At 27.9% G+C, this 27,370-nt stretch overlaps 3 protein-coding genes across 4 annotated transcripts; 1 reads left to right on the forward strand and 2 right to left on the reverse strand.

Annotated features, from left to right (window-relative positions):
* Positions 1–1,465: 1,465 nt before the first annotated feature.
* Positions 1,466–9,115, reverse strand: LOC145181569 (uncharacterized). 2 transcript variants are annotated; one of them, XR_016450115.1, is made up of 7 exons: positions 7,626–9,115; positions 7,305–7,436; positions 6,848–7,205; positions 5,331–5,834; positions 4,747–4,812; positions 4,290–4,452; positions 1,466–1,844 (listed from the first exon to the last, which is right to left on the reverse strand). XR_016450115.1 is itself a non-coding variant. In XM_090079821.1 (6 exons), the coding sequence occupies exons 1-6, from the start codon at positions 7,887–7,889 to the stop codon at positions 1,784–1,786; spliced, it is 1,044 nt and encodes a 347-aa protein (XP_089935947.1). In that variant the 5' UTR covers positions 7,890–9,115; the 3' UTR covers positions 1,466–1,783. The 2 variants fall into 2 exon arrangements, 1 of the variants encoding a protein (XP_089935947.1); XM_090079821.1 differs by lacking the exon at positions 5,331–5,834.
* A 5,096-nt stretch (positions 9,116–14,211) lies between these two features.
* On the forward strand, positions 14,212–16,949 carry LOC145195247 (interferon-stimulated gene 20 kDa protein-like). The gene is made up of 2 exons (XM_090080655.1): positions 14,212–14,349; positions 16,250–16,949. The coding sequence occupies exons 1-2, from the start codon at positions 14,295–14,297 to the stop codon at positions 16,819–16,821; spliced, it is 627 nt and encodes a 208-aa protein (XP_089936781.1). The 5' UTR covers positions 14,212–14,294; the 3' UTR covers positions 16,822–16,949.
* A 1,380-nt stretch (positions 16,950–18,329) lies between these two features.
* Positions 18,330–27,143, reverse strand: LOC145192225 (intraflagellar transport protein 52 homolog). The gene is made up of 15 exons (XM_090078613.1): positions 27,021–27,143; positions 26,414–26,556; positions 26,162–26,249; positions 25,909–26,038; positions 25,753–25,828; positions 20,397–20,474; positions 20,168–20,294; positions 19,957–20,043; positions 19,803–19,871; positions 19,573–19,650; positions 19,420–19,496; positions 19,172–19,259; positions 18,947–19,055; positions 18,652–18,797; positions 18,330–18,570 (listed from the first exon to the last, which is right to left on the reverse strand). Exons 1-15 carry the CDS (start codon positions 27,036–27,038, stop codon positions 18,523–18,525), a joined length of 1,362 nt encoding a protein of 453 aa, XP_089934739.1. The 5' UTR covers positions 27,039–27,143; the 3' UTR covers positions 18,330–18,522.
* Positions 27,144–27,370: the final 227 nt, after the last annotated feature.

Raw genomic sequence — 27,370 nt, forward strand, 5'->3', positions numbered from 1 at the left:
AAAAAAATAAAAAGGAATCATTAGCTGTTCTCGGCTAAATCGAAAGCTAATCTGATGCTTGTTTTGGTAAACTTGAAGTTTGCGTTCGCAAATTCGTTTAATTTAGAGGAATTTAATTACAAACGTGTTAAATGTTACAATCACTTAACATCGTTACAATACCGTTCAAAATTTTGGGAACTTTTAGCTGTAACCATTAAGGGTCTGCGTCTCGGAATCGTTTTCTCGAAATGAACCGGGACAAGCATAACGAGACGAGAAATGTCCTGGAAAAAATTGACGAATAAACTGTCCCGGAATAAAGTTATAAACCGGGACAATAAATTTTCTTTCGGAATTTAAAAGCTGTGTCCCGGATATCATGGTGTCGTCTCGAATAAAAAAATAACGAGACGCAGATGCTTAGTAACCATTTTTGTCTCTAAAGAGTTACTGTTATTAAATAATCAACTGTTTTATAAAAAAAAATACGAAGTGATTAATACCTAACCAACAAACATTAAATTTGTGAATGATTCAAAAATAAAAGCCAGAGGAATATCTGACTGTCTCATTCAGGTAAACTATTTTTTTAAAAAAAAGTAAAAAATTCTCAAACTGAAACGTGTTAAAATGCACTTAAAAAACCAAGTCGCGGAAAGACATTTGAAAATAATTAAGATGTCCTTTCGTGAATTACTTAGAAGGGAGAAAAAAATTTAACGCAATATTTGTTTTTTTTTATACTTAAGAACGGACTCTTTTACTAAGAGGAATGTTTAGATTTTAACAAAAGAAATCTAAACATTACTTGAGTAACCTTTCATGAAAGTGTGATTGAAGTATTTTTTACTTCAAAATGAAATGAATTGTGAAAAACATGCAATCTGATAGTTCTGCTATTAGTTGTTAACAAACGTGATAGTTCTGCTATTTCATGTCATTAAATATCATAAGTTTACATAATTTCAAAAACGAAACTCTCTTTTTAAAAGAAAGTTTCTCTATGATCTCAGGAGAAAATAGCCCAAAAAAATTTTTTTTTGGGCTATTTTCTCCTGAGATCATAGATCATCTTTTTTTTTTCAAGCAACTGTCTTTTTGTTAATATATAATTTGATTGTTTGCAAGTGAAAAAAACAAAACAAATAATTATTTCTACAGAGCATTCGTGTTATTATTGTTATCACGTTATTATATTGCTTCTGGACTTAAGTATACCTTATGATTGACCAATGATATTTAATTAATGAAGTATTTGTAAATACCTGATAAATAAAGCGAGAAATAAAACGATAATGAAATGAAAATTTAAATAAAAATATTTTACAAAAGTCTCGATGACAACGATTTACAAAAAGGTCAATGAAATTTTAACTTGAATAAGAACACCACCTACTTTTGAAACTCTGATCACTTTAGGTATTCGACATCAGTCGACTTTAAAAAATATCACTGATGTGTAAGCAAAGAAAAACTAAAAGAGTACCTAATAAATATTGTAAATAAAACTTTTAAAAAGTTGAAATAAAATTACAAAATATTTTAATGCATCCACCACAAATTATGAACACAAAATTTGATATTAAAAAAGCTTATAAATATCTTAAGATACTTTTTACATATATATCCTCTAATTATTTCAAAATTCCTACCGCTTTAGTTTTATACAAAAAAATATCAAAATTGAAATCTATAAAAACATGCAAGTTTAAATATCTCAAGGAAAATCAGACAGCTTTAATTCTTTTCCAGTAGATTTCTTTGAACGAGTTGACAAAACTTTAAACAACACCTTTTTTAATCAATTTTTTATAAAATAAACTTCTTCACCTTCTTCATCATCATCAGATTCCAATTCATCTCTAAAAAAGAATAAAGTTATGAGCTCATACTCCAGTGAAATGTTCATTAACCTTAAAATGAAATAAAAAAATATATTTTTTTTTCTAAATTCCCGTCTAATTTTTAGTTCAATTAAACATTTAAAGTTAAGCCAAAAAAAAGTCCCGACCCCTGGCCAAATTTTAATTATGAGAATTATTTTAACAGACATTTAAAAACAAAAAAGTTGATAAATAAATATCAGACAGTGCAAGAGAAAATTTAAGAAATTTTTTTTTTTAATTGGCAAGACTTTCTATCATAATTATGCCATCATGTTGGTAATAATGATAACTATGTAACAATAAAAAGTAAGGAACGCAATCCTTACTTCCATAAGTGATCAAAAACCTAATTGTTGTAATGCTAACTAAATTAGAATGGGCATAAATATTTCATTTTTAAACTTCATAACACATACCCTCTTGTTTGCTGAGCTTCTAGTGAAATAAAAGCTTATTAAAAATTTCATAGTAATCAAATGAAAAGTGGTCCCTTTTTAAAATTGTCTTGTTGTGACTGTAATTAATATTTAAATACTCAAAAAATTTAAACTATGATAAATTTTTTAAAACCAATAAATTCTTTAAAAGCATCTACATTAACTGTACTCAAACTAAAGGCTACTACTCAAAACTTTTGTCTAATAAATTAACTTGAGGTAGAAAATAAAAGTGTAAAAACCACAAAAATATGTTACTGTTGGATAAAGTCTGTCATTTAGGCTTGATCTGCTTAGAAGTTAGTCTAAGAATTAGAACATTTTAGTTATTCAATTTTGGTCCTGGTCTTGACAAGCTTCTTCTTAGTTCCATTTTTTGGCAAAAACTTTCTCTGGTGTTCCATAGAGCAAAGAGTACAGGCATTGTGTGTCGTCCTTGGTAAGAACTTCATTAAAACCAGTACATAGTTTAACTCCTTAATCAAACACAATCATTTACTACCTCAAGGTAGTTCAAACAGTTTTTTTTGTAACATAAAAAAAACAACATTTCTTTTATGCATTAATTTCAGCTATTAGAAATTTGTGGCAAACAGAATGACACAAAAAAGTTTAATGACCAGAATGTGACAAGGTCTGCAACTGAGAGACTCCTGAGCTCTGCTGTTTTGTAAAGCAAACATTTTCTGGAAATAGATCTTTTTAAAGTATATAGATAATGCTACTCTTAACATCATCAAGGAGATACCACAGGTAGAGTTGCAATCTCTGCAATTTTCTTGCTAATTGGTTTCAAGTCTTTGGTTACAGCATTATTAGTAAGAATATCAACAGCCACTAGAGGTACAACTAACCATAAGGTAGCATAATAGCAAAAAACAAGGAAATCTATAGTAATGAATCAATTTCATGTTAGTTTAAGTCAATATGATAATAACAATACTATTAAACAAAAATAATATTTTTTTTTGTTCCTTCTTAATATATTAGACTCACAAAAGATCCAGCACCAGGAGCACAAAATTCTATACATTCACCAGAATCATTCTATTTGCCACAGAAGATTTGTAATGCAAGCCCTTGAAAACTCTCTGTAATCATTTTAATTTTGCTGAGGCGTTGTTGCAGGTTGTATAATTCTGTACCCCAAACAAGACACCAGCAATCTTTGTTCAGTAAACAGCCTTAGTCAATTTCATCACTGCCAATGGGATCATACTTGAATTTATCTATAAACTCTCATTTCAGTTTACCAAATAGTTCAATCTCTGGTACTTTTAACATGAAAGAATAATTAAAAACAGCAGTTGCAGAGTATTTGTGCAAATGGTGACTGCAAACAAAGAAGAAAATTCCAGTAAGAACATCATGTAAGGGATAACACACATCAACAATAGATAATATCTTTGCAAAACTACATTTTGTGTCACGCTTGTGATTAATGTTTTGATCATATTCTCTTTTAGTCACTTTATCTTTTAGTAGTTCATAACTTCATATTCTTTATTGTTATGATTTGAATTAAGTAATTTAACTAACAATTTATCATCTATCATCATATTAAATAACAAACATGTCTAACCTTTGGATTGTTACTGTAAATAGTAAATTCTGAAATTTAGATGAGTTAATTATTACCAATTTAAAAAAATGAAAGTAGAAGTACATATAAGAGTGTTTTCCTTATCTCACTAGAGAGCTGTATGGATTTTGATAAAAAAAAAAAAAAAAAAAAAAAAGCTCATCAAATAATACTCTTTGCAATATTCGATGATCTCATTTATTATTGCATCAAATCTGTCATCAAATCTGTAGTATAGGCTGGTAAATTCAATAGGAAAATTTGCCAGCATTAAATACACAATCTCAGAATGCAAAAAAGAAATTCTAAGCCATTTTAAAAAATGGCAACATCAAATTTATTAAAACTCATCAAAATTCAACAAATATCAAAAACTGAGGACTCTATTTTTCTTCAACTTACATTTTATAAAAATCCACTGTTTTTTTGCTTTGCTTTGGTGACTTGATAGAACAAGTACAAACAATAAACAGAACAATAAGTCCGGTCAAAAGAGCTGATGCACCAAGAATTGCAATGTAAACTGAATTTTCCTTGGAATGTAAAATCGAAAACCAATAAAAGGCTAAAAAAAAATTTGATAGAAACTTATAAATATAAACTCTTTGTTATATTTACAGGAATAAAAAAAAAAGGTATTAACAAAACAAATGCCTCTTAATTTTTCAAATTATCTGCTGTCTATTGTTATCAATATTATTTTTATCAACTGTTGTTAAATTTGTCTTATTTTTATTCTACTACTTCTTTGGTCAAATGTTATACTACTTTAATACTACCTTAACAACTTATATTATTAGTCTTTCAAGCATAGAGGAAAATAGTTACACAAAATTACAATTCAAATAAACACACTTACAAGATGAGCAGTTACAAGAAGAACAGTTGCACTTTGCAAAAGTAAATGATGGTGTTATACTTTTCTCTAAAAAATAGGAAAAGCATATATATATATATATATATATATATATATATATACACTTAACCGCAAAACTAACGCACCACCTATACATTTCGAATTATTTAAATTTTCATCAATATTATCATATATTTTGACAAACATATTAAGAATATAACACATGAACACAATTGAAGAATGCAAGGGGAAAACCAGTGATGTCACATTTTCAGATTTTTCGAGTTATCCACCCTACTATTAGCAAGTATGTTCCTGCATCATTGTAATTAAATAAATCATTAAAAAAAAATTAACAGATAATACTAAATTTAAAACCTAAAAAAAATTATGAAGCTAAGCATAGCTTGTTAAAACTTTCTTTTCTGGTTTTCTCAAAATGAAGAAATTGTGACATCACCGGTTTTCCCCTTGCACCCTTCAATTATTTTGATGATAATAATAAAATTGATTTAGAGGATGATGAAAAAAAAAACTAAAACTATAAATATGGTTCGTTTAACAAAATAAAGTAAAATGATTATTACAAGGCAAAACCTTGACTCATCTGTAAATAAGTCTCCAATCATGTATTTCCCAATTCATATGCCTCCTTGCAAAAGCCAGTCTGTTTCTTCGGTGGTCAATCTGGGACCAGTAGCTGCTGTCCAAGGTCATAAATTTAAAGCACAAAGTCTTCTTCTTATGGTATCTTGACTAACAGCAGTTCCATGAACCTCAGCAAGTTGTATTTGGAGACTTCATCAGTAGTGAACTGTTCTCTCAGTGTTCGAAGCATTAAAGATCAGTCCTCCACAGCATTGCTAGCTCATGGCTAAGTCGTCTAGCATAATAATTGGTCTCTAAAAATCTTTGTAGAGCCCTACCAACTGTTGTATGAGGCACTCCAAATCTTCTACCAAAGTTTGCAATTTGTTAATTCTTCATTAGACAGAGTAACAATTGCGACACACATACATCACAACTTAAATTTCATCTAAAACGCTGCATTGCAAACAGATGTGTTGCTCAAATGACAGTTATCTTTTCTACTGTTAAAACAATTTAAAAGCAATGCATACTTTTCTTTTAAGGAGTGAGATTTAATTACAGAAAAACATGATCTTATGAAAAGCTGCTATAACTTTGAAATTAAATAAAGGAAATGGAATAAAACCTACAAATGGGGTAAAAATAAATATTATTATCATCTTTGTAGCTGATAAATCCAGGAAATACATAATCTTTTTCAAAATAAGTCAGAATTAATAAGTGGTGTGTTAATTTTGTGGTTAAGTGTATGTGTATATATATATATTTATATATAGCCATCGTGTTCACTTTTTAATAGTTTATAACATCTGATGATCTGTTGCGTGAAACTTTAAGTAATATCATGCTATTTCGTGAATTTTTAAGTATTGTTATATAAACCTAGCTAATTATTTAGTTGTATAACAGTAATAATAACAATAATAAAACTAATAATAATAATAATAATAATAATAATAATAATAATAATAATAATAATAATAATAATAATAATAATAATAATAATAATAATTATAATAATAATAATAATACTAACAATAATAATAATAATAATAATAATAATAATAATAATAATAATAATAATAATAATAATAATAATAATAATAATAATAATAATAATAACAATAATAACAATAATAATAATAATAATAATAATAATAATAATAATAATAATAATAATAATAATAATAATAATAATAGTAATAATAATAATAATAATAGTAATAACAACAACAACAACAATAATAAAAATAATACTTATAACAATAATAATAATACTAAAAACAATAATTATAATAATACTAATAACAATAAAAATAACAATACATATATATATATACATATACATATACATATATATATATATATATATATATATATATATATATATATATATATATATATATATATATATATATATATATATATATATATATATATATATATATATGTATATGTATATATATATATATATATATTTAGCTTAACATAAATTTGTTAGAAACTTTTTTACCTGCAAAATTATCCATCTCATTATCGTTCAATAAGATTGTGATGGGGTTATCAGTTTCTTTCCATTCCAAAGAAATATTTTCCCCTGAATTTTGAGGTTTATAGTGTATCGATGTATTAAAATAAATAGATTTGTTTAGCAAAGAAGTAGTTATAGCTTCATCATTTGGAGCTATAGTCATATCATCTTCTTTAAGTAAAGGTTGAAGAGTAGATATCTGCTCCCTATTGTTTTCTAACTGGAATAAATTTTTTAGCTCTAGAATTACATCTAAAGTATGTAGTTTAGTTACAAAGCGAGGAGTTTCAATAGATTCTTGTGTACCAAATGCCCAAAGAAAGGTAATTTCACTCCCATACTAAAAAAAAAACGCTATTAAATAATGGATTTATTAACGTTATCTAGGAAATATATTTTTTGTTGCTACATTTAAACAACTGATGTCAACATTATTTACCTGAAGCCCCTCGGGTGATCTTTTAATGATAAAGTAATACCACTCATCATGATACTTTGTTTTTATCTCAAATCTGTATAAACTGCTCCTCTTATTACATTTCAGTTTATTATTGACTTGAAGTTGACAGCTCTTAAAATATACATACTTATCAAATACATTTCAGATTTCTAATAGTAAAGTTATTTATATACTTGAGAACTTTTTTAATTTTTGATTTGACACAGTTTAAGTAGATGTAGAGGATATAAAATGGGGGAACACAATGAAAATTCTAGGAAAATACAAAACTCTAAGAAACTGATATTTAAATAAATTTACCTGCAAAATAGGTTTAACCTTATTATTTTCTTTTTTTATCCCTAACCAAAACAAATCTTCTTGTGGACTGCTGAGATATGGGATGTTATGGAAACCTGCAAGCAACCATTTAAACTTAATTGGCATTAAGACTCTTATTTCCATTTCATTTGTGGAAATGATTTGATAGGCCAACTTAAAGTTACCATCAAAAAATGAGTCTTTAGCATCATTCCCATTCGTTGAAAAGCATAACAGAGACCAAATAAATAAATAAGTAAACATCTTAAATTTCCCTAAAAATTATGCCTTGATTTTTTAACAACCTTTCCATCTGTGGTAAAATATTTTTTACCAGAATAGAATCGTTTAAATTGAAATAAAATTAGACATCATATACATACATACATACATACATACATACATACATACATACATACATACATACATACATACATTACATACATACATACATACATACATTACATACATACATACATACATACATACATACATACATACATACATACATACATACATACATACATACATACATACATACATACAGGGGGTGCAAAAAAAAAACCACACTCAATTTTTTAATAAAAAAAACCAACAAAAAATGTCTTAAACTCGTATTATAAAAGTAATATAAGACAACTTAGATAGAAATGTATATGATATTATTGTATACTACATATAATAAAAAGAAACTAGGATTTGTGAAGTATTTTTCAAGTTTTAGTTGTATTAGGACTTAATTGGCCACCTTTGTTTCTTATGACTTCAGCACATCTAGAAGGCATACTAACTACAAGTCTATTTAACAAGTAATTTGGCAAAGCATTCCAATCAACAAGAAGAATTTGGAACACTTCATCTTCATTTGTTGCCCTACAATCTTTTAATTTTCTATCCAATATAGACCAAAGGTTTTCTATTGGATTTTAATCAGGAGACTGTGCTGGCCAAGACATAACTGGTATCAATTTAGATTCTAGATATCTTTTATTCAACCGTGCTGTATGTTTAGGATCGTTATCCTGTTGAAAGATGTAGTCAACGTTAGGAGAAAGTTCTTTTATACTTGGTTCAATTTGATTAACTAGGATTTTGCAATACAAATGTTGGTCCATGTTGCTTTTCACCCGGTAAAGTTTTCCAACTTTGTGTGCACTAAAACAACCCCAAACATTAATCTTTTTGTCATCTCAAATGGTTGCATTGCATGTCTGGAGGTTGAGTTTTTCCCTAACTAATTATTAACAGTGTGATCGACCATTGCTTTCATTCGAAGAGATATTGTCCACTTTGAGATATTAGTAAGGTTCAAAATCTAGTTTCATCTCAGAACATGTGATTTTACGATCTTTTTTGACGGCGTTAAGAATGTAGCGATCTTCCTATTTCCTAGTTTTAGGCTTTCTCCCTGATCCAATAGACCTTTCAGGTTTTCAGTTTGTTTACATTTCTTCACCAATCTACTAATAGTGGAGTTTTGTTGTTTGAAACGATTGCTTCTAAAAGACTCTTCATGGTCAACAGCTTCAATAATTCGTCCAATTTCTATACCCGTAAGTTATTTTCTAAAATAATGTCTATTTTATTTCGTATTGTTAAACTCAGAGAATCAGTCAAAACGAGTGAATGCGAACAAAAGCGCATCACTTATAGTTTTACTTACAAAAATTTTGTTTGGTTGAATATTTCCACGTATCTTATACAATTCGAAGTCGCTGATGTCAGTGGTGTAATTAATTTTTTGCATGATTACAATACTTTTTAAGAAAGTAATGTTTTTAATTTTTGCTTATTTGTGGATTATTAGCATTTAGACATGTCATTTTAATCTGTTTTCCAATATTTTGGATTTAAGAATTTTTAGAATGTGTTATGCTTTAGATTAAATATTAATTAATTTTGGCAAGTAGAGGTTGCAAGTTATCAGCAGATTTCTTTTGTTTTGTCTGTGGCACATATTGTCTTGTATATTACGCCGAAAAAAGTGAGAGCCAGTATCACGCCAGATACTAAACAATTGGCTGTCTAGGAAGCATACTTTGGAATGAGAATGGGTGATCTAAATCATGCTTCACATATCATTTGTGGATGCTGCAGTTTAACACTGGAAAGCTGATTACAAAGCAGCAGGAAGTATATGCGCTGTGCCATATATTTCCTGCTGCTATGAAACCAGATCACTTGAACAATAGAAAGAAGTGATTCAAGTGACAATAATGATGATTACGAATGGTAGTATGTGAGTAACAGTGGTAATCTAGATTTTCCTAATCAGCAAGAAGTTGATGACTTGGTTAGTGATTTGGGCTTGAGTAAAGATAAGACTGAGTGGTTATTGTCACATCTGAGCAAGTGCAATTTATCAGGTCTTACCTTTTATGGTGCAGCATATGAAAAGTTCTAACCACTGCAAAGATACTGGTACACTGTTTGATGAAATGCGAGTTATTTACTTGCCAAAGGAATTATGCTCCTTACTATGTCTTTACATTACACATGAGAAAAAGTAACTAACAAACAAATAAAATGAATCGTAAACCGTTCAATTAAATAGATCTTTTAATGGATTGTCAACATAGCCGCCGAGAGAAACTTAGGGCCCTGGGGAAGTTTTCTTAACGGGTCCTCATTATGATCAAGCGTATACACAGGATCGCTAGAATTGTGCTCTGGCCATTGAAAATTAAAAATGAGATTAATTAAATGCTTTAAAAGTCAAAACTATTTAAATCTTTTATAAGTTAAAGTTAGGAAGAAGTGTACAAAAAATAATGTTAAACTCTGTTTCATAATAGAGCTTTGTTAGCCTTTCGACTCGCAAACAAATTAACATCTTCAAAATTAATTTTCATTTGCATTTCGGCTTCAATAGAAAAAAGTCCTAAGTCATTTAAACGATTTTGAGTCATTTTTGTTGATCTTAATACATTTTTTATTCTTTTCAACACACTAAAAGATCTTTCTACTTGGCTAACTGTCACTGGAATTGTGCAAAATAGCCCTATCACAATTATAATGTTTGGAAATAGCACATCCATTTTTTTTTTTTTTTTTTTTTTAATTTCATTTAATTATTCAACGGGCTGAAGAGAAATATTTTGTGTATTGGCATCATAAATTGATTTTAAATGTAGCATTTCATAGTAAAATGAATGTAGTTTGTTCTATATGCACATAATTGGGTGTTGCGTCTACAATAAGGGATTATTATTTCAGTTTCTTTTTCCTTTAAAATACAAGTTCTCAAGCAATCAGCACAGCAAGAACATTACTTATCGGCAGACATTCAAAATGAATTCATATCATGAATTCATTTTGAATGTCTGTCGATAGGTAATGTACTTGCAATCTCTGCTTTTCGTTTTGTGTCTGCTTTACGTTTTTTAAATGTTCTTCTAAAAGCGGATTGCAATGAATTTTTCATGGTCAGGTATTCTATCATATAATTTTTTGTACTCTCTATAAGTCTGCCGACCATATTCTGTAGCAAAAATTGATCTTTGCTCACGAAATTTATAAAATAAACGACAAGGAAAACAAAACAGAGCATTTTTAGATTTGCTCCAAACTAATCAATCACGAGGAGCTATTTCTTCATTTAAACGAAAGCTTAATAAATACGTAGGGAATTGATTACCGTGTTTATCTACAGGAAATGTTGTTAGGTGAGGATTTGGACCACTTAGAATGGCATCATCTACGTCTTTTGGTGCTACATTTAATTTTACCACTCCAATATCGATGTTGGACATATAATAATAATTTGCCCAACATCGATATTAAAATATTAATATTTGATTAATAATATTTTGTATTTAACGTAACTGTAATATTTATTAAAAGTTTTAATTTAACTCGTATTTGTTATTTACAAATTGTGTCTAAAACGAAAATTTTAAAATGCAGCATCATTGAGAAATCAAGTCGTGCAATCTTTAAAACTGTCAACGTTTTAAAAAGAAAATTAAAAAAGAAAAGCTATTGATATTGATGGAAAAAATTTGAATTTTAATTTCAATTGAAAAAATCCGAATTTTACTTTTTCAAAGAAAAATAGAAAGATTAAAAGAAGCATATTATGTTAAAAAATTATTTTTTGTTTTTAAGATTTTTTTAGAAGCGATAAATAAGATTTAATAAGTGATAAATAAGACTTCATGAAAAAAACTTATTTGTACAAACACAGGGCCCCGAGAATCTCCCCCCCTCCAGCCCCACACCCCCTCCCCCCATGATTGTCAATCGTAAATCATTAAATTAAATTACATATTAATAAAACGCATAAATATTGCTGATTTAAAATTTTTAAATCATTCAAATTTTAAACAAGGTTGGCTTTTTATTTAAAATATTTCTTTTAGTCGTGCATCATAAATCGTATGATGCACGACTAAATATTTACATACTTACCTATATATATATATATATATATATATATATATATATATATATATATATATATATATATATATACATATATACATATATATATTTATATCTATAATTAGATGGGTAGGTATATGGATAGATTGGTATATATAAATGTATAGATAGATTTATTGATTGATTGATATATAGGTAGATTGTTAGATATATAATGAACCATGTACAATATATAACCATGTACGATATACAAAAGAACAGTATAAGTCAATTTCTTCAAGGATAATTTCTCGTACTAAAATTCCGGATTTATACAATGCAATGAAGGCAGCAGCTGATAAAAACAAACCTCATCCAGAGATGGAATATCATTCACGTCTGATCTGTAAACCAACAAGATCACAAATGCAGCAAACATTGCTATGACTACGCACTACATTGATTCGGATTTTTAAATAAAGCGTTTCTTTGTCACCTTACAACACTTTGCTAGCAAACATTCATCGGAAGAAATCGCAAAAAGATTGGATGGCTTCACTAAAGACTTAAACTTGGGACCAAATGTGCGCACAACAATAACATGCGATGGTGGAGCAAACATGAAGAAAGCCAAAAAGGATATGTTATAAATCACGTGTTCTAGTCTGTTGATCATAAGATATATTTGATAATCCAAAGTGCTGCATCGAAATGTGAGTTATGAAAAAATTTAAGTGATAAGATGACAGGGCTGGTTGGCTTCTTCAATCATTCTCAGAAGTCTAAGGATTCACTTATTGCTGAAGCATCAAAAATTCCAGATATCACTATTACCAAACTAGTTCAAAATTGCTCAACTAGATGAAACAGTGAGTAGATAACCCGGAACGACGGACCTCGTTGATGACGGAGATAAAGACGGAGTTAGAAAAGTATTTAACAACAACACGGATTGCCGATAATGGAGATATACTTCGTTACTGAAAGAACCAATCAGTTAAGAACCCAAACTTGCCCGCTTCACCAGGAGAACATAGGCAAATCCAGCAGCTTCCTCTAGCTCTGAACAAGTATTTACCTTGAGCTGGAAACATCTGTGGTGACAGGAGAACAAATCGCGAGGTTAGAATTATCTTGTTCTCTTCAATTTTAAAAGTTGGGAGAAAATGAGTTATTAATTTTAGTTAGTAGTAATAACTTTTAAAATACGCATTATTTTATAAACTTTTTTCTAAATAATTTGCTTAAGCATAAATTATTTAAAGCATAAGTTATTGTTTCTTTAAAAATAAAAGCTAAAACTTTAAAAAATTTTTACTTTTAGAAAAAATCAAAAATTTTCTCCCAATGTTTAAACTTGGAGATAGAACAAAATAATTCTAACCTCGCGAAATGTCAGCATCAAAAGTTGAAAAACTTGTTTATGTAAAAGAGAACTTAAAATGAAGATGAAGAAAATGAATGATGTGCCTTTTATTGTTTGATTCAATTTTCCAAGAAAAAAATTTGATATTTTCTTCTTTTCTGTAAATTTTCTTTGCCATTATTGTAGCACACTAGCAAACAACATTTTAAAATTTTAGATTTGAATCTAGCGGTTTTATATTTTATTTTTATTCTTTCGATGTATCATTTAACGATGCAATCTTTCGATGGATTGTTTAACGATGAAGTTTTTTGGATGCGATGCATTGGTTAACGATACGTGTTTCGATGCATCTCTAATGATGTATTGAACACGATGCATTGACCATATTTAACGATGTTCGATACGATTCGTCGCTCCCTTTTGTCATATTTATAAGCATATAGAGAAATGTGATGCTGAAAACGAAGTAGATAAAGTTTCAATAATGCTGAACACTTTTAAAGAGGTAAAAAATAATAAATGTATAATAACCCCTCAATCATCCTACGAGACTAAAAAAATCTGTATCAATTCTATATTTACTTTATAATTTGAATTTTAAATAATTTTCAAAACTGAATATAATTGAGTAAAAGGAATTTTCTGATTTAGACGACATACCAAATTTACATCTAACGAATCTACCGATATATGTCAAAGCCCTGATTCAAATCACAAAACTTAAAAGTGATTAAGAGGAATTGCTCGTCTGTTGTTAAATTGTTATCATTTCGCGGTATTTAAATATAAATGACTTTTTAAACATAATTATGAACGAATATTTTAACATAAATTAACATATTTTGCATAAATGTATTTTTTTATTAACGTAACTTACACCATCTAGTGGCTAAAGGCAGTTGCCCTCGTGGCCAAATTTCAATTAAGAATACATAAAAATGAAGAAAAAAAGTTTAAATTTTTCTGAAGACTCCTGTTTCTTTTCTAAATCTGGTAGGTTTATGTAAATTGCTATAAATATATAAGTTTTGTTTTGTTCTATCTTATTATATACTTTTTACTAGCACCCTTTCTCACCTATATGAAGTTCTTAATACAGATACTGCATTAAATAAATTCGTAAAATGATTAATCTAAAAATACTACATAAAAAACTTACAGAATTAATCGAGCAACATTTTATACACATTTAGCAGCATTATATAAAGTAAAGTTTGGGATCTCACCCCCAAAAGGTTTCCTTTCGTTGAGTTATGATTATTTGCAAAAAATGAGGCCAATCAGATGATAATGTTTAGGGGTCAAGAGAAATTGCAAAGTTTAAGACCTAATAAGTCTATAGGTTTCCTCGATTTTTTTCAACAATTACTTTGTTAGATTTAGCAAATTTTCACAAAAATTTCTTTATATCTTAATGAATATTTATTTTTAATCTTTCTATTACTTTAATTGCTTTTTGTGACTTTGAAAGACCATTAATCCTCTGATAAATAAACCCTTGTATGCAGTGCTCTCCAATATTAAATGTTGATAAAAGAAGTGTTATGCACATTTCAAAATTTTAAATAAAATGGGTAATAATTTAAATTTTCTTTAAAGTTGTCAATTCCTTGTTAATTAAGTTAGGTTATCTCACTTTGGTTATTGTAAGGTTGTAATGAATGCAAATATGATGAATCAATTTCAGTAGTAATAGTTAATAATGACAGTACATCATTGTTAATTAAGTCTTGATTTAGTAAATTGTATCACATTCACATGATTAGTTGAGTAATTTTGGGGAAATAGTTCAAAAGGATAAACATGATTAACTATCTCTAAATCTGTTTTTGATAAATACATTATATTGTTGCCTCTTCTGGAATATGTATTCAGGGTTTAGTAGTTTTCATTTTCATCAGCACAAACACTGATCTTAATCATTGGAAACAATTGCACTGTTTTTTGATGGATAAAAACTGTTGCATGGTTCAATTTCAAAATTTCATATTAGTATTTCAGGCCTAATTAAATAACTGTTCAAAAGCAAGTTAAACCATTTACCTCAAGAAACCATATTTCTGAAACAAATTTTTTAAAAAGATAACTGATATTAAATGTATAATAAATATGTCATTACTCATGTACAGCCACAAAGTTGTGTGTGTGTGCGTGTGTGTGTGTGTGTGTAAATAAATATTTGCTGTTTTAAATGCATAAAAAGTTCTACTTAAGTAAACTTAAGAAAACTTAACTTCTTTTAAAAAACCAATATATGACCTTGTATTTTACTTGTTATTAACAGAAAAACCAAACACCTATACTTATTCTTTTAAATGTCATAATCTGTTACTAAATATCTACAAATTAAACTTACTCATAAGTATGTCACAGGTTTTAAACTATGTAAAAAAGGAGGAAAATTTATTTAATTTATTAATTTTTTTGCAGATAGTAATAAAATAATAGTGAAAAAGTGAATTTTTTCCGTCACTTCATTGCACAAATCTTTTGCTTTTTACTAAAGGCAAAAGTTACACTCAATCTAAGCCCTTATTAACTCTACTCTAAAGCATAACTATGCTTTACTATTACTGTTAAAGAAGCTATAAAATATTCTCCATAAAGTGACAGGTATAGTAAACACAGTAAGTTATAAATGCAATTATAGCCCTGTTACCTAGATATTTAAGGCTCATTCTTCATCATACCAGAAATAGTCTAATGTTTGAAGCTTCTAATGTATTAAAATTTCTGGTGTTTTTTATATTTACTGTATTACAGTTTATTGCTGTTTGTTAGAATCAAAATAAGAGTCAACATCTCATGTTTAACTCTTTAATTTATCTGATTGATTTTTGTCTCTTGTGGTTTTTTGATGTTGCACAACTTATAAAATTTATTAATTATTTAGATGATATTGTAGCTCCAAATGAACTGGTTTCATTGGATTGTGAAATGGTTGGTGTATCAAACAATAAAGACGCCTTAGCACGCTGTAGTATAGTTGATTATTTCGGGAATGTTTTATATGACAAGTACATCAAGCCAAAAGAACCAATTACAAATTATAGGACAAAATGGAGTGGAATAATGCCTCATCACATGAATAAGGCTATTTGTTTTAAAAAAGCTCGTTGTGAAATCCTCAGTATCATAAAAAACAAAGTTATTATCGGCCATTCTCTTCATTTTGATTTTAAAGTTTTAAAACTTAACCGTAATAATTTCATTATTAGAGATATTTCTTCATGCACACTTTTACGACAACTAGCGAGTTTGCCACTAGATCAGACTGTATCATTAAAACGCCTTTCACTTGCTATTTTAGGAAGAGATATTCAATCTGGAAGTCATTGCTCAATTGAGGATTCTATAGCCACGATGGATTTATATAAAATAGTTGAGAATGATTGGGGAAATGATGTCAAAAGTTCTACATTAAAATACCTAGATGATTCATTTTGGCCTTGTTGGTTACAATAATGAATAATATTATAATTTTATGTTTAAAACAACATCTGGTATTTATATCTATGAATAATGTAGTATAATACAAATTGTGAGCCGGAACTCAATTTTAAAATCGAAATAAAAAATTCGAATTATTGTTAGTTTTGAATTTAGTATATTTGTAAGAAAAATAAGCAAAATTAAAACTAGTGTTCTTTTTTATCAGACTTAAAAGTTCACTCGGATGAAGGCTGTTTTTTTTTTTATTTATTTACGTTCAGAAGGAGGATGATTCTATATAGCGCATTATCAAAAGATTGTGAATAAGTTCAATTTCTTGAGGTAAACTGTGTGTAGCATCTTCGTAATAGGCTTCAATATCTTTAACACGTGGCTAAATGCTCAACTTTTTCATGATTGATTTTCATGAAACAAAAAACTATTAACGTTTAAGTTCCATCCAAACTATTGTGACACCCTTTATTTATTTAAAATACTTTAAGACAAGAATGTAGCAATTTAAACAAATTTAGCAAAATTACTAAAATTTGTTTCTTCAAAAATATCAACTTTTATTTAACTTTTCATTATGGAAGTCTTTCTTTGAAATTATTTTTTCTTTTTTTTGAGATTTAAATCAATGTTTGTATCTATAATCCTTTTGACTAGAAATCTTTTAAAATCCTGCTATTTTTACCGTAATGCCTTGCCGCATCAAAGCTTAAACAAAAAGTAAACTTTAATCGGTATATTTGACACCCATAAATGCATCAATAAGTGTCGATCACATTCCCCGAAAAAGGTAATACTTATATGAAGTGTGAAAAAGGCTTAGGTGTAAACAAAGAAAAAAGTGTTGATCATGAGGTCGCAGATTTGAGAATAGGCAAATGGAATTAGTAATGTTAGCCGCAAGAACTATTTAGTCACAGTGAGGCGAGTTTCCCGATGTAACAGGCTTCTATCAATTAGTAACTTTTAACTTCTAAGTACAATGATCAATAGGGTATAAGGCGTTTTTTGTAGCAGTTTTTGTTTTTTTAAGCAGTTTTCAGATGATGGCTTCACCCTTAACATGCTTCATAACGAGGATGTTGACGATTAACTTTTTTTTTCTTTGCATTTTATTACATATTTGATTTTGTTCGAGATAAATCTTTTACTTTATAAGTTTTTTAACAAAATAAATCTTAAACTTGCTTTTTTACTTCATAGTGTGTATATCCTAAAATCTATCAGCTTATTAGAAGATTTTGGACAGAGTCAATTTTTTCTCTTAAAAATGGATTCAAAACAAACTATTAGACAGGCGATAACTTAAAATTTTTTAAAATATGATTGTCTTTTTTCCCCTACTGTCTTCAAATACAAATCTTGCGTTCGGTGACTTTTAGACCTAACTATTAATAAGCTAAATTATGGTTTTAGGCTTCTCTCACAAATGTTCAATTGGTGAAGATCTAACTCCTTCATGAACTAACGATTCATGAAGGAATTAGATCTTCCTGACTTACGTCATTACAGAAAAATAACAACATTAATAAGTTTTATTTCCTATGTTACACAATAAATTAAATTTCCAATTTACAAAGTTTTAAAAAAATTGTTATTATTTACATTTCTGTGAAATGCGTTTTCTTTAGCAACAGATTGTGATAGTTAGAGCATCGACAAGTCACTGTAACCTCAAATAGAACTGACTGCTATTTAGAATGTTTAACTGTTTCACTGAAATTAATATTGCACATCACCAGTTTCTTGGCTCATATTCACTTCTGTGTCCTATTTAAATAAATAATTCTTAAATATCATGGCACATCAAAATATATAATCAAAAATAGTATAAAATAACTGCATTTTAACCTGATTCAGTTTTTTAAACTCTACAACTTGAGTGAATATGTATTCGAGAATATGTTTTGCATCACGAGGTTCTGCTGGAAGTTTGTTTGTCACCCCAAGAATGTCACCGCATTCTCTCACAAAGTACTCTAAATCTTCCTCAGAGCCTAAAAATTAATATTATTACACCTAAAAAATAATTTGACAAACATAAAACAAGTATCACTATAAAAAATAAGTATCAATTGAATACTAATTTTCACTGGTGCAAAACAAATTTGATCTAATAGGTAAATAAGAGTAAGTTCAAAATTACATTTATGAGTAAGCTGTGCCAACCGTGCTTGTTCAGAGGAAAAAGCCTCATCTAAATCAAATAAATCTAACGTTGGTCCAGGTAGTTCGCGAAATTGAGGTGGGAAAACCTAGAGCATTACAATATGGTATAAAATAATTTAAAGTTAAATCTCAAGAGAAATAGAATAGTAGTACTCCATTACCCCTGCTCTTTACTAATAAACAAAACATTTCATTTACTCACAGCTGGCTCAAGTGGTGGAAGTGGAGTTTCAAACTGAGGTGTGATAAGAGTCAACATCTCATGTTTAACATTCAGCTCTTTAAATGCCCTAAATAAAACGTAATTCAAAAATAATAGCAGTTGCATTTATCAAAAAACATCTTACCTCATTTTTAAGTTTTAACATTTGACTTTTAATCTAAGATGGTGATAAGAAAGATAATCTATATATTGAGGTCACTGATTAAACTTAAGAATATGAACATTACCTAAGAGTAGCAGGTAGCATAGAAGTATCAAGATTGTATGGTTGTTCTTGAAAACATTGATTAAAATCATTTGGTATCTAAGAAGTTTGACACAAAGATACAGATATTATGTTTATTGCTAATTGATAAAAACACAACACAAAGACAACATACCTCTTCACCTTCTTGTAAACAAACACGTAAACGTTCACTTAGTGCAATAGTATCTGGTACGTAGCTGTAATCATTAACCTAAATTCAGTTTGTTAACTTTTGATAATTTTCTAAAAAAGCATTTTTGATGACCCATAAACAAGCTTAATGGTATAAATTATGTGGTAAATAAGTAAATCAAAAAAATGCATGCAATCTCTGGTTGTAGAGTACTGCTTAACAAAAAAAACCTCTGGTTCTTCAGCATCAATGGCATTTAGTTTAATTTCATCTGTAGAAAGCCATTTAGTTATCACATCCTTGAAAACAAATGAAAAAGATTTTTTCACAATTAGTTTTATTTAACAAAGAAAGTATAAAACAATAACTTTATAGGAGGTATACCAACAACTTTGAGTTTTCTTCTTTATCAATATACTGGTCACTAAACATATGGCAAGAGCCAATCACGCACAGTTTACCTCGATTTGTCTAACATAAATAAAAAAATATATAGTTTAATATAATCTCTGTTTTTAAAGAATGAAATAAAAATTAATGTTTTGATTAATGTATTATGGATATAAGTTATTAACAGTAACTTGATTACAATTACCTTGGTTGAATGAAATGCACAAATAGGTCTAAAAATTGGAAAACACACACTTCCTGTAGATAGGACAGCTGATGATCGTTTATCCACAGCAAGTGTTGCACCATATGGATACACAAAAGATAAACAGCTGAAAGGAGCAAATTAAACTACTTATGTAATTAAAGTCAAAAACACTCTTCCAAAATTTCTTAAATATCTTTGTTAAAAATATAAAACGAACAAAACTGACGATTGTGAATGTGGAACATCAGCATCAGATAATGAATTTCCACCAAAGCGCTTTTTACCAGCTGCATAATTTATTTCCCTTGAATATAAATTAAAAACATCTATATATTCATTTTAACACATTACAAGAATAACATTGAAAAGAAAGTGATAATAAGCAATTCTGGGTTAAGGTCAAACTTATCATAAACATTAGAGTTTTACAGGATCCTATCATATTATCATGTTATTTAGCATGTTATACATAAAGATAAAGGTAGAAGTGTCTTTATATAGTTCAAAATTTCAACACTGAAGTCTTGAAATCAAAATTTCAACACCTCAATGAGAGCATTAGAAAAAATTTACATAATACAGGCAAAATTATCAAGTATTTAACAATCCAAGAATAAAATTAATCTATCATTTACTTACTTCCAAATAACAAACATACTTATATCAAGTAATTTAACTATTTAGGAGAATAAGACACAGTCAAGTACACAAAACTCACTACTTCTTTTAAGTGAGGCTTACAATTCAGAGTTTTTTTAACAACCTTTTGACATTATAAACAAATAATAGTACCTGATGCTGTTAACATAGATAAACAAATTTTCTGTCATGCTTCACTTTTTCAAGTAATTGCTAAGCAAAATACTAATTGCTCTTTACTTACAGAGTCAGAATTAGTTGCTATAAAACAACTTGTATTAGCTTTATACTTGAAATGAACTTTTTTTTACTGCATTCTCACTTAAAGTAACCTTAGTCAGCCCCCCCCCCCTCCTAAGGAGGGAAGAAAAAAAAGATTAAGAATATTACCAATACAATTCTAAAATTTTTCAAACCAAGGCAAACTAATTACTTTAATCACCATCTAAGCTACTGCATAGAGCATTTTTTACAATTGTCCATGTAGCATTACTTACACAATAAACCTGCTTAACAGGCTAATGTAATTCTGAACGGATTCTGTTATAACTTGAATGGCTGAGAGTGGAGACATAAGGGAGAGTTAGAACATTAAAAGAAAGTTGAAATTGTTAAAAATGTGTTAAGAAAATAGACTAACCAAATTTTTAATTTTGTATTAAAACAAATTTAAATCAATTTTAATAGTCAAAAATCATGAAAATAACTTGTAAAAACACAAAAAGTATTTAATATATTTAATAATATTTGAAAATGCCTTTCCTAAGTAGTCTTTTTAATATTAGAGACATTTTCTTTATAAAATGAAGACTTTGAATGATTCAATTAACATAGTTTAAGACTAATGAGTTTTATTTCCATTTAAAAGTACAGTAGTGCTTTGTGACATTAAAAACTAAAATGTTAAGTTTTATTGCATGCATTTACACCTTTGTTTTGAACACTTTGAAGCCATATTATTTTCTGAACATTAAAAGAATTTCTTTTAAATTTAATGACACTTTGCCAAATTAGATTTAGACAAAAATCATGATAAAAAAGTGCAAAAAATGCTACCTACTTTTAAGCCCTCTTGCACTGTTCACTTATCACTAACAAGTGAAGGAATTTAGCTAAAATGCTAATTTAAGGTGGATAACCAAAAAAAAAAACAAATTTCATAACTGCAATTAAATTTTGAAAACCACTATTTGATTCAAATTAATGTATATATTTTTTGCAATGTAAATATAGCTAAATACGTAGATCTTTCATAAAAAAGCAGAAAATTGTCAAAATCACGTAAAAATGAAGCATTTAATACCTACACTTGCAACACGATTTTCCAAGTTATAGTAATTTTTGAGCTTTTAAACTTTGCAATTTTCTGTCAACCCATGAAATAAAGGGAATGAATTAAAATCCATGAAAACAAATTATTTTTAGCATTTTCATTTCATTATTTGTGGTTTTTGCATTATTTTCAGGGGGTAGAGCTATATTAAAACACTAAAAAAGCAAAAAATAAATGTATATTTCAAAAAATTTAATATTCATTCCCTTCATCTAGGTATTTTATACAACTCCTGAAAATTTGAAGTAAATTGCTTGACCCAATCTTAAGATATCATGTTGCAAGTCAAGTTAAGTATTGGTAAAATGCAATTCTGGGAAAAAAAGAAAAACAAAATACAAAAGCAAAAAACTATTAAAATCCACCAGATAAATAAGATTTTTGTAATGAAGTTCCTTCATTATTAATCCAACCTTTTTTTAATGCTTTTAACTTTTCTCTTCTTTTTTAACTTTGACATCATTTTTTTTGAACATGTTTTTTAAACGCTTCTTATTTCTTTGATGAAATGCCAATGAACTTTTTAAGTCAAATTTTATGTTAAGGAACTTAAAAACTCTGTTAAGACAATATGTACCAACATTGAAGTAAAGAACTGCAGAACAAACACCCACTTCAAGCAAAAATCTTGTAACAAAAATATTTTTTGGACATTGAGACCATATTATGTTATTAGGTCCTTCATTGCAATTTTGTGTCTCTCCATGAGTGCATTTTTTGAGAAGAAAATCATCAGATAAGTCATCAAAATCTTTTTTTATTACATCATAAATCCACACAGGAATATTTACTTTAGGCTTGTAAATTTCAACTCCTTCTTCACAGTTCTTCCACCTACACCAACTATTTAATCCTCTAGGGCATAGTATATGTCGTCGCAATTTGTCTGGAAAGTTAGTACAATGATTTAGAACAGCTCTTATACCTTTTTTCATTTGGTATACTTTTTCATCATCGTTTAAATTTTTATTGTTTGCAAATTCTCTTATCACCATACCAAAATAGTTTTGAATAGTGTTTATAGAATTATTGGTGAGGTTTCCAATTTTAATTTTTTCCCACAAATACTTTGCTCTCTTAAACGATTTCCCACAGGCTTTTGCATATGCCCAACACATTCAAGTTTTTGCACTTCAACTCCATATTTACTATATGGTTTGCTATTAACAACATCATTGAATGATGAAGAATCACCATCACCCAAATAGTACTTATAAATTACCCCATAGTTATTTACGGATCTAGAAAATATTTCTACTGTACCAGTACCTTCCATAGCTCCTGAAGATTTGGAACAATTTAGTTGACATTTGTGATTAGCTTTCCAAGAGTTATACATAAGATGATTCACTTTGTTTTTCCATATTTGACACCCCCTGCAATATTTACTAAGTACTGCAAAGTCAATGCAACTCCCTTCACTTATAGTTGTTATTACTCCATTTAAAGAACTGTGACCTCATTTTTGCCACGTAGAAAATTTAATCAAAGAAAATTTAATCAAAGAAATTCAATAGAAAATTTAATCAAAGCTTCTCCAGTAGTTGTTTTATTTGGTGAAATATTTTTTACTTTATTAGCAGCATTTTTCATACACTGTAATGCAGCTGAATGGTAAGCCTTTGATAACGTTTTCATTGAATTATCAAACGCATTTTTTTGCATACATGACATACTCATTATACGAGAGAAATCTTTTATAGCTTCATGCCCTTTACCTATTTCACGAAAAGCTATTATTGTTTTTAAATTCACGTCAAATAAATTTCTTCCTTGCATTGAATTACTTTTATAAATTTGATTTGAAGTGTATCTATTGAACTCATATTTACATTCATTGCAACTTATAACTAATTTGTGTGAAAACCCCATTCTAAGTGCTGAATCATCATTAATTACCGTGTTACTTTTACAATTTGGACATATACAAAATTTCTCAATAATATCTTTAAGAATTTGAAAGTTGAAAAGAATGTAGTAGTTGTTTTCAGTGTCCGTATTATTGCTAAACCAGAGCTTTTTAGAACTGACACAAGTTGATTAAAATGGTATTTGACTTTTGTTTTCAGTACAATTTTTTGAAAACCCATTAAATCTTCTTTTTCTTTTTTGTTCATTATTTTTTTTATTACCCATTACTATAAAATGTATATATATATAAATGCTATCTTTGGTTGAAATGTAAATAAAATTTGTTGTCCAAATCGCTATAAATGCAAACAAAGCTCCTTGTACTAATTGTTAAACTATAAATATTTTTGTATGAGGACTTACAGTAATCAATTGCAAACCAAGCTGGCATAATAAACCATATAGTGTTTAAATTTTTAGGCAGTTGATCAAAAAGAGAAGCATTTATAGGGTTGTTGAAAATGACTTAACAAAAAAAATGCAGTTGCTAATGACGTTGCTAATGACGCTTTTTTATACTTACCTACAAACTACCCAAAATACAATAATTTTTAGAATGAGTTAGATAAAACTAAGTTTATCATAATTAAAATGGATCATTGAAGCATTATATCACTTTAAATATCAAAAAATTTATTTTTTCGTAAAAAAAAATTATTTTTTTTGTGGTTGTCCACCTTAAATGATTCATTCTTTATTATTTAAAAAAAGTGAACAAGAATTTGAGTGTGAAAAACTGACTGAAAGGCATCAAGGAAATTAAATTATAACAAATCACAATAATTCTGCAAAGATACTTTAGAGATGTATAACTGTAAACATGATAGTCAACTAAATCTAAAATTAATATAGTTGATAACAATAAATTTGTGGCAAAATATTGCATTACATTCAACATTAAAAATGCTTTGATTGTCAATGTGTACAAAAATTTAAAAAAAGCGGAATGTTTATAAAGCTCTTTCAAGAACTTCAAAGAGTGATTTCCAAGCAAACACTCTCAATTAGTGGAAACTAAATATGCTGCCAATAATTGGTTCACAGCAGCTGCAGTTTAGAGCTTTCAAATCAGACAAAAGTCAAAAAGTTTTTAATATAGCACAATATGATCAATTCATGTTCACTCAAAATTTGCTTATTTTTATAACTTCATTATTGACATTTCCATGGTTGCCACTTTTTAGCAAGTACTTTATTTATTATAATTAGATTGACTGTTTTTATAACTTTTATATTTTTAAATAAGATGATTAAAAACATTTGTCATTTACAAAAATGTGCACACCTGTTAAAGCATGTCATATTTTATGCTTATGGTTTTATTAATCAAATAAAAAGTGGAGTTAATAAAAATACATTTGCAGAAAACTCCAAATGAAATCAAAGGGTAAAGAAATTATGGTTTTTCTACATAGACTTTTGTTAAAACCACAGCCTAACTTCAAAATTATTATTAAAATTCAAATTATAAATATTTATATATATTATAAATATTCTAATTATAAATAAAACAATTATACTACTTATAAACCTTCTTAAATGAAACATTTTTAAGATTGCAAAAGGTTTATTAACTTTTAATGAATTTCCAAGTTGTTTATCTGAACTGTACATCTATTAAAGGATAGTAACAATATAATTACATTTTATGTTGAATTGAAAAACATTAAAGGAAAAAATACCATTGAAAAAATATTACCTATTTAATACGCCATTTGCTATTAATGCTTCCTTTGGATGCAAGTATTTATAATAACTTGTTCGAATTACAGAATCTACAATTAAAGAAGAGCTTTATAAACAAATGATACTTAAACAACTAGATTTTCTACTAAAGTGTAAAGATTCCTTTTACCGGTGTTTACCATGATACCAAATTCTTCAAGCATAAAATTAAGGTTTGTTTTTGATTTTTGTTCTCCTCCTTCACTAAGCATTGCTAAAATGCTCCCACCATTTTCCAAATAACTTTTCATGGCTTCAAACTGAAAAGAATGAATACTGAAAACTCTATGATACTATCTGCTTAAACAGAAATATATTTATACCTTTGAAATCACTTTAAATAAAAAAAAAAAGAATGTACTAATACTATTCTCTAAACAAACCTCAGAAACTTTGAACTTTTCTCTAGGACTTGCAAGAACAAAAATTTTTGCACTGGCAAGTCTTTCTTTTGTAATGTCATCTTTATTTCTGAAAATTTAGTATTTTCATAAACAAGTATGTAATCAGCATTATTTTATTTACAAGCAAGACAGAAGCTTTAAACTAGTCTGGAGAAAACCTTTTTCCTAGGCTTCATATTTATTGGTTTATTTGTTCATACTTAATTTATTATCTATTAAATGCATACTTACATCACCACTTTCCAGCTATTTTTTATTTTTCTACTCCAAGATTTAAAACCATTATTTGGAGAAAAAATCTCCTTTTTTGACGCATCAAACAAAATTGTGTTACTAGGAACATTAGCTGCATTCATATCTCTTGATAAATCAAACTAAAAAAATAATTAATGAGAATGTGTAATAGAAATTTAAAAAAAAACTATTACAACAGCTTTGAACATCAAACAAGTTAATCACCATTTCTGTAATATATTAGTAAATTAGGTTTTACTCTTAATACAAACTATGTTGGAAGTGAAATATATATTTATTTACTTACATCTGCCTAAACCTAAATGATTTTTAATTTGTTCTTATCCTTGATAGAATATAAAAAGCTACTTTACTAGAGGATATTATTTACTTTCAACAAATGTAACATAAATAAGTAGTATTGAGACAAGTAGATAATTTCTTAAAATTTTAATTATAAATAGTATTTGAACTTTGTAATAAAATATTTCAAAATAGTTAATACCATTTTAAATTGTAAATGGAAACAACCCCTAAGAACCAATTAAAACCGAAGTATTATTCCTAGCTATTACAATTAGTTTTAACAATAAGAGAAACAAACCTGAGTAACTGGTGCCATTTTGACATAAGAAAGTTATGGCAACGATGATTGTTACCATATTTATATAAATAAACCTAAGCGCGAATTAGAATTTCTGTTTGTAAACGCGTGCGCTACTTATATGTTGGAGCTAAACTATTTGCGTTTTAAAGTAACCAAATCGGTCAGCATACTGAAAACAAACCGTAGTTTTTGTGTGGATTCGATATTATAAACACTTCCGTCATAGTTTTTGATATAAACTTATAATTATCTTTAACTTATCTTTAATATTTCTTAAAAGTTTATGTGTGCGTATTCTCTTAGTATTATAAACACACTTAATAATAGTACTTTTAAACTTCACGTTA

Source organism: Hydra viridissima, unplaced genomic scaffold (genome assembly GCF_058129835.1).
Source record: "Hydra viridissima isolate aposymbiotic clone 2 unplaced genomic scaffold, HvirCarnegie_v1 scaffold_2, whole genome shotgun sequence".
NCBI lineage: Eukaryota > Metazoa > Cnidaria > Hydrozoa > Anthoathecata > Hydridae > Hydra > Hydra viridissima.

Coding starts and splice junctions, on each gene's coding strand:
- LOC145181569 (XM_090079821.1), bottom strand. CDS start 7,889: ATGTTTACTTATTTATTTATTTGGTCTCTGTTATGCTTTTCAACGAAT. Junction 7,206..7,304: donor GATCACCCGAGGGGCTTCAG/GTAAATAATGTT, acceptor TTTTTTTTTTAG/TATGGGAGTGAAATTACCTT. Junction 4,453..4,746: donor TTCTTGTAACTGCTCATCTT/GTAAGTGTGTTT, acceptor ATTTTTTTTTAG/CCTTTTATTGGTTTTCGATT.
- LOC145195247 (XM_090080655.1), top strand. CDS start 14,295: ATGAAGAAAAAAAGTTTAAATTTTTCTGAAGACTCCTGTTTCTTTTCT. Junction 14,350..16,249: donor CTGTTTCTTTTCTAAATCTG/GTAGGTTTATGT, acceptor TTAATTATTTAG/ATGATATTGTAGCTCCAAAT.
- LOC145192225 (XM_090078613.1), bottom strand. Junction 26,039..26,161: donor AAAAGTTCAAAGTTTCTGAG/GTTTGTTTAGAG, acceptor CATTCTTTTCAG/TTTGAAGCCATGAAAAGTTA. Junction 19,872..19,956: donor AAGAAAACTCAAAGTTGTTG/GTATACCTCCTA, acceptor TTTGTTTTCAAG/GATGTGATAACTAAATGGCT.